The sequence below is a fragment of the Aquarana catesbeiana genome, linkage group LG11, assembly GCF_042186555.1.
Source record: "Aquarana catesbeiana isolate 2022-GZ linkage group LG11, ASM4218655v1, whole genome shotgun sequence".
NCBI classification, from domain to species: Eukaryota; Metazoa; Chordata; class Amphibia; order Anura; family Ranidae; genus Aquarana; species Aquarana catesbeiana.
The window spans coordinates 232,864,320-232,873,830 of record NC_133334.1 but is presented as its reverse complement, the minus strand read 5'-3'; the positions used below and the strand labels follow the sequence as shown (position 1 = coordinate 232,873,830).

Genomic DNA, 9,511 nt, shown 5'->3' with positions numbered 1-9,511 from the left:
GAAGCTTGTTCACTGAAGCTTCACAGAGAACACAAAGCCATTATCTACCCCAACACCAAAAGTTCAACAGCAGAAAGAAGACTTTCCATCTCTGCACAGATTTTCACAAAATCCAGCTGCCGGCACAACATGGCACTACATTACAGGTAAGCTAAGCAATTAAAGGGCAGCACAGTGGCTTAGTGGTGGCACTACCACCTACCTGGAGTTTCCATGTTCTCCCTGTGTCTGCCTTGGTTTCCCTCCCACACGCTAAAGACATGCTGGTAGGTTAATTGGCCCTATATGTAGAAATGTGAGTTGGGTACCTAAAATTGTAAGCTCCTTGAGGGGCAAGGACTGATGTCAAATGTACAATATATATGTAAAGCGCTGCATAAATTGTTGGCATTAAATAAACACCTATAATAAATTATAGCTATGGGGAACTTTAACCCAACTTCAGTTATAACAGACATAATGGGTTGGCTATAAAACTTCTAATAAAAGATGATCATTTGCACCTAACCACCACATCATCGAGTAGACTTTTCTTAAACGTTCCTTTTCTTGAATTTTTCACCCAAGGTCCCACAAATGGTAGAGGGCGATGCCTAATACACTTGCAGAATCGGACAAAAATACCGCTTTTGAAGCAATCGTTCAATAATCTGATCATTAGTACACAGCTTTCAAGAGCTAATCACGACAGTTCATGTTAAAATATCCGAAGGGACAAGCAAGACATTTTTTCTTGTATAACAGAATAAATATTTTTTGTGTAAATAATATAGTATTTGTATGAAAAAAAAATGTGTGACCAAGACCATGCTTGGAAACGAAAGAATATATTACATCACTTCTGAAGTTGTATTCTGTCGTACAAGAATTTGTGGCTTTAGTAACCTATTGGTTTTTGATATGAGACTATCATACAAAAACCAAACAGATGATCATTCAACCGATATTCTTATAGTGTGTACTAGGCACAAGCCTTATTTAGGTGCATCCAAGTTACCATATACTGTCACTACTAAACCTACAGTTCTCTACATCATCAGGACCAAATTAGTCCCTCAGATCCAGCTCCACCCCTGACTAAACCCTTCTGGGACTTTTAGGGGGCACACTAGTGGCTAGGGTACATGGAAGAAAGTGTAAAACCAGAGGCAAGTGTAAAGGTGGCCAAAAAAACATGATGCATTACTCAATCTGGTCACTTTTGCATGCTTTACTTGACAAACTCATGACCACCATTAGCAGATGCTTTCTGGTTGACTGATTTGCAGGAAAGATCAACTGGGCATGTTTAAAAACATATATTTGTGTTCGCAAAGGTAAAACACTGGGACATGCCCAATTTGCATTCAGTTGAACGCTTCAATCTTGATGCACAGGTTTAGGATGTGGCCAGTAAGAGCCCTTGCACACTGGGGCGGTTTGCAGGCGCTATTGCGCTAATAGCGCCTGCAAACCGCCCCGAAAGTGCCGCTGCTTTCATTCCAGTGTGGAAGCCCAGAGGGCTTCCACACTGGAGCGATGCGCTGGCAGGATGGTAAAAAAAGTCCTGCCAGCAGCATCTTCGGAGCGGTGTGTATACCGCTCCCTTACCGCTCCTGCCCATTGAAATCAATGGGACGGCGCGGCTATACCGCCGGCAAAGCGCCTCTGCAGAGGCGCTTTGCGGTGGTATTTAACACCCTTTCTCGGCCACTAGCGGGGGTAAAACCGCCCCGCTAGCGGCCGCATACTGACGGTAAAATGCCGCTAATAATAGCGGCGTTTTACCGCCGACGCCGCCCCCCGCCCCAGTGTGCAAGGGCTCTAAACTAAACATCCCAACATGAAATAAACCTTGGAGATACTCTTTAAATGAATGGCATGATGTAGTTTTGAAAAAGCATATGATAAAAGAGCAGAATTTTGGAGACAAATCTGTACAGACAAACATTCTCTTTATTAAGCTACATACGAGTTTCCATTAGTTACGAGAGTGGCTGGCAGCACCAAACTGAGCGCTCTGCAATACAAAGAACACACTCCAGCTTCATTTCTCGCTCATTTATTGAATCATTTAAGTTTTTGAAATTTTTTTTTCATTATTTTTTTTCTTTAACATTTGTGACCGCTCTTCTTCAGTTTGCAAGTGAAATGGTGAAGAAGTCTGACTTCTAATCAAAGTAGAAATGACAAAGGTTTGGTCATGAAAACTGTGGATTTAATGTAAACACTACATTCGATTAAATTTATTTTTTTTTGTATTTTTTTCCGCTTTTTTTTAAGTTTTTTTTTTCGCAGCACAAACATCCCACATGAGAGGAAAAAACACCATTCACTAAAAGGGGGTGGGGCGAGAAAGAGGGGAAAGGGGGAGGGGCGAGAGAAGCAGCACAAAGCATTCACTTGGGAACATAAAGGAGATTGTAAAGAAAAGAAGGCTATTCGTAATACACGGAATTGAGAGCAAAAATCCCTAATAGGAGAAAGATTCTGGCAGCTGGAGGTTTAGTGAGAGCTGTGCTTTTTCTATACAAACCCAGAGAGTGCATGGTATACAGTCCAGAGTACGGAAACTTGAACAGAATCAGATCTGTGCAATTCTATAACCCCAGAAAGTTCTTTGTGTCTTCGGGTTCTTTTTTTTTTTTTCTACGTAGGGCTTCAAGTCCAACAGAAATCACCCCAATTCCCCCAAAAGAACATGGATTTCCATGATCCCATTCTTTGCTGGAGGCCAAGCTGACCTCTCTGGCAGTGAAAGGGGTCTCAGACAATTAAAATGATGCTTCTTTACAACTGGTGCAAGAAAATAAAAATGATATTAATCATATAAAGGGAGGTGTTAAGCTACAAGCACGTGGGAAAAAAAAAAGAAAAAAAAAGAAAACAGTTTAGTTTCTTCTAAATGTACAGACTTAGCTAAACCAGATTTACAGCATCCTATGCAGCCACTAATTCAGTGATAACATTACACATCAACTTTTAAGGAAGGCTGTGTTTTTTTGTTTTTGTCTTTTTATTACAAAGGCCAAAAGGTCATGCTACCAGCAGAACGTCAATTTGAGGGTCCGTAGAGCAGTGCGGAGAAATGAGGGACAGCGGGGTAGGTCCCCCGAGATTCTTGGAGACTGTTCCCCTGACTCCGCAGTTTGGGTTGGCACTGAAACCTTTTCAAGACAAAAAGGGGCCCACTTCTTTGCTTTTAACAAACTAGAGGGGCATCCCTTGAACCCTCACAGACCCTCATACAGTTACAGCACCCACAAAAAAAAAAAAAAAATGTTGAGCGCACTGTCCTGCAAGTCTCACAAACACTTCTACCTGGTTTGGAAAATGTTTTGTTTTTACTTTTGTTGTTTAGTAACTCAAGAGCTGAACAGAAAGGAAGTAGCCGATTCTTTTTTTTTTTTTGAGGTTTAATGGGGAAGTAGAGTGTGGTCATCGGAACAACACAAAAATCCTTAAAAAAAGGGATTAAAATAGTTTGATGATCTCCCCTTTATCTAAGATATTGTAGTACCCTCATTGATTCTGGAGAGAGGTTGAAATTACGGCTAAGACTCTCTCAGAACTAAAGAGGTGAATTATGGGACACCAAAGAGATTCTTAAAAATCAAGAACCTTCTTCTGCTTTGGGGGTAGAGAAAGGGGAGGCAAAGAAATCCATTCTGTTGACAGCTCTTTGAGACAAACTAAAAAGATTGGTTTTATATATATATTTATATATATATATATATATGTTTTTTATTTCGCCTTCTCAGTTTACCAACTTGCATTTTATTTTCACCAGCAGATAAATTGCTATACAGAGGAATCAGTACAAGCCGCAGCCTCTGAGGTTGTTGGCAATGATGATGTCGGTGACGGCGTCAAATACCACCTGGATGTTATTCGTATCTGTGGCGCAGGTCATGTGGCAGTAGATCTCTTTGTTGGGTGAGCGGTTTTTGCTCTCAAATTGTGCTTGAATGTAAGCGGCAGCATCATCATAAGTGTTGGGACCTGGAAAGATACAAGAAAGGGGTGAGAAAACAGGGGAAAACGAAAGCACAAAGGGATGCAAGGCATAAAACAAGTTATATGGTCCTTAGTTTCTAAAGCTCCAAAATATATGTACCGTATTTTAAATGGGGTTTAAACTTAAATCAAAGGAAAAAGGTCCATGGGGCCAACCTTTGGGATCTTGCTTCCTAGCAAAATACCAAACCTCGGATTATGTTCAGGAGCTGGTATCCACTCCTTAGACAAAGTGCAGCCAACCTGCGGTTTGTGTGTGATTTAGCTGCACTTTGCCATAGACTTCATTATGTCCCACGGTTTTGGTGCGCTTTTAGAAAGCGCACCAAAACCATGGCACATAATTGAAGTCTATGGGAAAGTGCAGCTAACCTACATGAAAACCACAAGTTAGCTTAGCTTCATCCAAAGTGCAATGAGGAAGTGTGAAGCCACCCTTAGGCTTATACCTTTTTATGTCATTCAGAAGGAAGGCTGTCTACAATGAATGGACTTTAGGCAAAAGCTTTCTTGGGGGTCACATTGCCATTTCTAGGGAGGCCTCTTCTGCAGTATAAATAGAATAAAGTAATCCCTAAAAAGAGAGAAGCTGGGGTGCAATATACAGCATAACAATGTGAAAGGAAATAACAATAGGTTCTTCCGCTCACACTTATCAAGCTGCCAGATGTGAAGGCATCCAGGGTTAGGTATGTGAGGATTCTGACTGACTATCCTTATGAAGAGAAGCAAGTTGCAGTGAAGGAAGTCAGTGGAACACGCCAACAACTGAGATACCAAGATCTTGTGATACCAAGGTGATACAGGTATTCAAACATTTAAAGGAAACCTGCCACTGCTGACCACCATTCAAACATGCTAGTTGCCTGGCTGTCTCTGTCTTCAATACTTTCAATTACAGATACTGAACAAGCATGCAGCAACAGAAAGAAAAGTCAGACCACCTGATCTGCAAATCACTGTAGGTTGATGGAAATAAATCATTTGAATCAGCATAAAACACAAGCAACTGTTCAATATTTAAAAGAAATGGTCAACAGCTCACATTGCTTCTTTAAACTTGAGAATACTTTCACTTTGTGTAATCGGAAATAAGAAAAAAAAATGTCATCACTAAACTCACTTATGGAATCTTTCAGAGATATGAAATCTCAGAAGAATAAAAAGAGGATCCGATTGTTTCTGCAGTTGACAGGCAGAGGTACTATGCTGCACATTAGGTGGTACTGCCCCTTGATTTTACCCTTTTGGACCCAGGTCCTTCAGATATATGAACAGGTAACAAAACTATCCATTAAGGGAACACCTAAAATTGCCCTTCTTTCTCTGCTTCCGGGATCAGTCTCAAAGGCCAAGAAAGGCCTTCCACACTTTTTTCTTGTTGCGATCAGAACAGTAATACCAAGGCATTGGAAATCCATTGACTCTCCTTCCATCAAGAAATGGGTCCCTGAACGTATTTAATTGAAGCGCATGAAGGAACTAACAGCATGTCTTCGAGATGGGTTTCAATATATCACCACCTGGAGCATTAGGATACACTATGTGAGCACTGACCAATTCAGAAATCAATTATGACACCATTGCTCCTTCCACCATAAACTAGCTGGGACAGTTGCCCCTTTTGGTGGTTACCCAACTCCATCTTCTCTCCTTTCTTTAACCCTACTCACTTATAATTCCTCCAACTATATATTTAGAAAGATACGTGGAGAAGTTCTGTTTATGTCAACACATTTTCCTTATTTCTCAGTGGGCACCATCCCTTTATATATCAATAAAACACCCCCCTTTTTTTTCCAAGTGTCAGAAGAGGCAGGGAGACCATGGATGAGACACTGTGTGGCCACTGAGAAATCACACAAATATTTGCATAATACATTTTTATCCCATAAAGATAGAAATAAGGTACAAAACACAATTAAAGTCAATCAATTTATGTATGCAGTTCATCTTGCAGCATTAAGGCATTCAGGACTAACACGTTTTACTTTTTCAGGATCCACACCTTAATTGTATATTCGATATTATGAATTGTACATTCTCCAAGCAACAATTGTACATCTCATTCCTCAGAACATTATATACAGACATGAATGTTCCCTCAACATATTAAATAACAGTGATCATAAATTCTATGGGGTTGGAAGTCATAGTGGAATCAGACATGTGCTTTTCCTGATATAAAAGTGGTTTTATATTGAGGCAAATAACGTGACAGGACAGTGTCCATATACAGTGCCTTGAAAAGTAATCACACCCCTTGAAATTTTCCAGATTTTGTCATGTTACAACCAAAAACGTAAATGTATTTTATTGGGATTTTATGCAATAGATCAATACAAAGTTGCACATAATTGTGAAGTGGAAGGAAAATGATAAATTATTTTCAAAATATTTTACAAATAAATATCTGAAAAGTGTGGCGCATTTGTATTCAGCCCCCTTGATAACCCTTTACCCTTAAGTAAAATCTAGTGGAACCAATTGCCTTCAGAAATCACCTAATTAGTAAATAGAGTCCACCTGTGTGTAATTTATTCTCAGTATAAATACAGCTGTTCTGTGAAGCCCTCAGAGGTTTGTTAGAGAACCTCTGTGAACAAACAGCATCATGAAGGCCAAGGAACACACCAGCCAGGTCAGGGATAAAGTTTTGGAAAAGTTTAAAGCAGGGTTAGGTTATAAAATAAAATATACCAAGCTTTGAACATCAAGGAACACTGTTAAATCCATCATCTGAAAATGGAAAGAGTATATCACAAATGCAAACCTAACAAGACATGGCTGTCCACCTAAACTGACAGGCCAGGCAAGGAGAGCATTAATCAGAGAAGCAGCTAAGAGGCCCATGGTAACTCTGGGGGAGCTGCAGAGATCCACAGCTCAGGTGGGAGAATCTGTCCACAGGACAACTATTAGTTGTGCACTCCACAAATCTGGCCTTTATGAAAGAGTGGCAAGAAGAAAGCCATTGTTGAAAGAAAGGCATAAAAAGCCCTCGTTACAATTTGTGAGAAGCAGTGTGGGGGGGGACACAGCAAACATGTGAAAGAAGGTGCTCTAGTCAGATGAGTCCAAAATTGAACTTTTTGGCCTAAAAGCAAAACGCTATGTGTGGTGGAATAATAACACTGCACCCCCACCGTGAAATGGTGGTAGCAGCATCAGGTTGTGAGGATTGTGTTCTTTAGCAGGGACAGGGAAGATGGTCAGAGTTGATGAGAAAATGGATGGAGCCAAATACAGGACACTCTTAGAAAAAAAAACCTGTCTGCAAAAGACTTGAGACTGGGGCGGAGGTTCATCTTCTAGGAGGAGAATGACCCTAAACATACAGCCAGAGCTACGATGCAATGGTTTGGATAAAAGCATATTCATGTTAGAATGACCTAGTCAAAGTCTAGACCTAAATCCAATTAAGAATCTGTGGCAAGACTTGAAAATTGCTGTTCGCAGACACTCTCCATCCAATCTGACAGAGCTTGAGCTATTTTGCAAAGAAGAATGGACAAAAATTTCTCTCTCAGGCTACTTTCACACTGAGGCGCTTTAGAGGTGCTATAACGCTAAAAATAGCGCCTGCAAAGTGCCTTGAAAGAGCCTCTCCTCTCACTCCAATGTGAAAGCCCGAGGGCTTTCACACTGGAGCGGTGCGCTGGCAGGATGGTAAAAAAAGTCCTGCAAGCCGCATCTTTGCAGCGCTGTAGGAGCAGTGTATACACCGCTCCTAAAGCACCCCTGCCCATTGAAATCAATGGGCAGCGCCACCGAACCGTCGGCAAAGTGCCGATTTGCAGGCGGTTTTATCCCTTTTTTTGGCTGCTATCGGGGGTTAAAAGCGCCCGCTAGCAGCCAAAAACCCCTGCAAAAATGGCAGTAGTAAAGCACCTCTAAAAATAGCGGCGCTTTACTGCCAACGCCCCAGTGTGAAAGTGGCCTAAATGTGCAAATCTGGTAGAGACATAGCCAAAAAGACTTTCAGCTGTAATTGCAGCGAAAGGTGGTTCTACAAAGTATTGACTCAGGGGGGCTGAATACAAATGCACACCACACTTTTCAGATATTTGTAAAAAAATGTCAAAAACCATTTATCATTTTCCTTCCACTTCACAATTATGTGCAACTTTGTGTTGGTCTATCACATAAAATCCCAAATACATTTACGTTTGGTTGTAACATGACAAAATGTGAAAAATTTCAAGGGTTATGAATACTTTTTTCAAGGCACTGTAGGATATGGAGATATGGCAATATAGTTGGAGCCTTTTGGATTGAGCCCTGTTGGAGACCCATAAAGTTGATGACCACTGCTATTTAATATACGTTGCTGAGGGAACATTCATGTCTATATATGATGTTCTGAGGAATGAGATATACAATTGATACTTGGAGAATGTACATAGAATAGAATATACAATTAAGGCATGAATCCTGAAGAAGTTAACGCTTCCAGAAAGGTGTTGGTCCTGTATACCGTAATACTGCAAGATAAACTGTATACGTGAATTTGAAACTGATTTTAATTGGGTTTTGTACCTTATTGTTTTTAAGCTTTATATAATCAAAATTTATGTTAATATTTTTGTGCGATTTCTTGGTGGCACACGCAAAGTCCCACCCATGGTATCCCTGCCTCATCTGGCACTTAAAAAGGGGGGTGCTTTTGTTCTATTAATTCCTCCAACTACTCTAGCCTTCTTTCTAGTGTGATTCCTACTGACCTTTAGTAACAGAACCTCAGAACATTCTGTATACCTTTATATACTCACATAATAGAGTTATCAAAGTTCTATTTCAATCTCTCCTGAATAGCTAATGATTGTGACCAATCCCACTCTCTGTACTTGTTTTGTATGGTAAGTGTTTAATAAACTTTTACTACATAAAAAAAGAATATAGACAGAAGAATACCCCTTAGGCAAGCAAAAGAATCCAACATAACTTCCAGCTGAAAAAAAAGACAGATTCTGTCAAGAAATGTTTATTGGATTCCTCCACTTGCCTGACAAGCCTAATTGAATTCACATCTGTGTAGGATGCTTATTTTTCCAAGTGACTCTCATGTGGTTTTGGTAATACATTTGGTGCCTCTGTTGATGTTATTTTGCTCACATCAGAATGGCTTCTTCCATATAAGCCAATTGAAATGAAAAAGCATTTTGAAGCATTTGGGAGGTCAGAAGGTGGTCAAATGAACTGGTCAACAAGCTGATCTCAGAAGCAACTCAAATTGATTGCAGACTGAATGGACCTAAAAGAACTCTGCATTTTCCTATTGACACAAGCTCTTACACTGCACCTGTATTGCATTTGAACATGTCTAATTTCATCATTTATTGGCTCTAGGCTTTTTTCCAGCCACAGTGAGGCTAGCAGAAAACAAATCTGTAAACTTCACCTTCTGCAACTCCCTCTAATCCTTAGGCCCCTTTCACACTGGGGCGGTTTGCAGGCGTTATTGCGCTAAAAATACCGCCTGCAAACCACCCCTAAACAGCCTCCGCTGTTTGTT

At 40.4% G+C, this 9,511-nt stretch overlaps 1 protein-coding gene across 1 annotated transcript in view; it reads right to left on the bottom strand.

The window, feature by feature from the left end:
- Positions 1-1,917: 1,917 nt before the first annotated feature.
- GNAO1 (G protein subunit alpha o1) overlaps positions 1,918-9,511 on the bottom strand; it is a 366,081-nt gene continuing 358,487 nt past the window's right edge. The window contains exon 8 of the mRNA XM_073605496.1: positions 1,918-3,981. Within this exon, the coding sequence (XP_073461597.1) occupies positions 3,794-3,981 (188 nt within the window). The 3' untranslated portion in view covers positions 1,918-3,793. The remainder of the gene's footprint in view (positions 3,982-9,511) is intronic.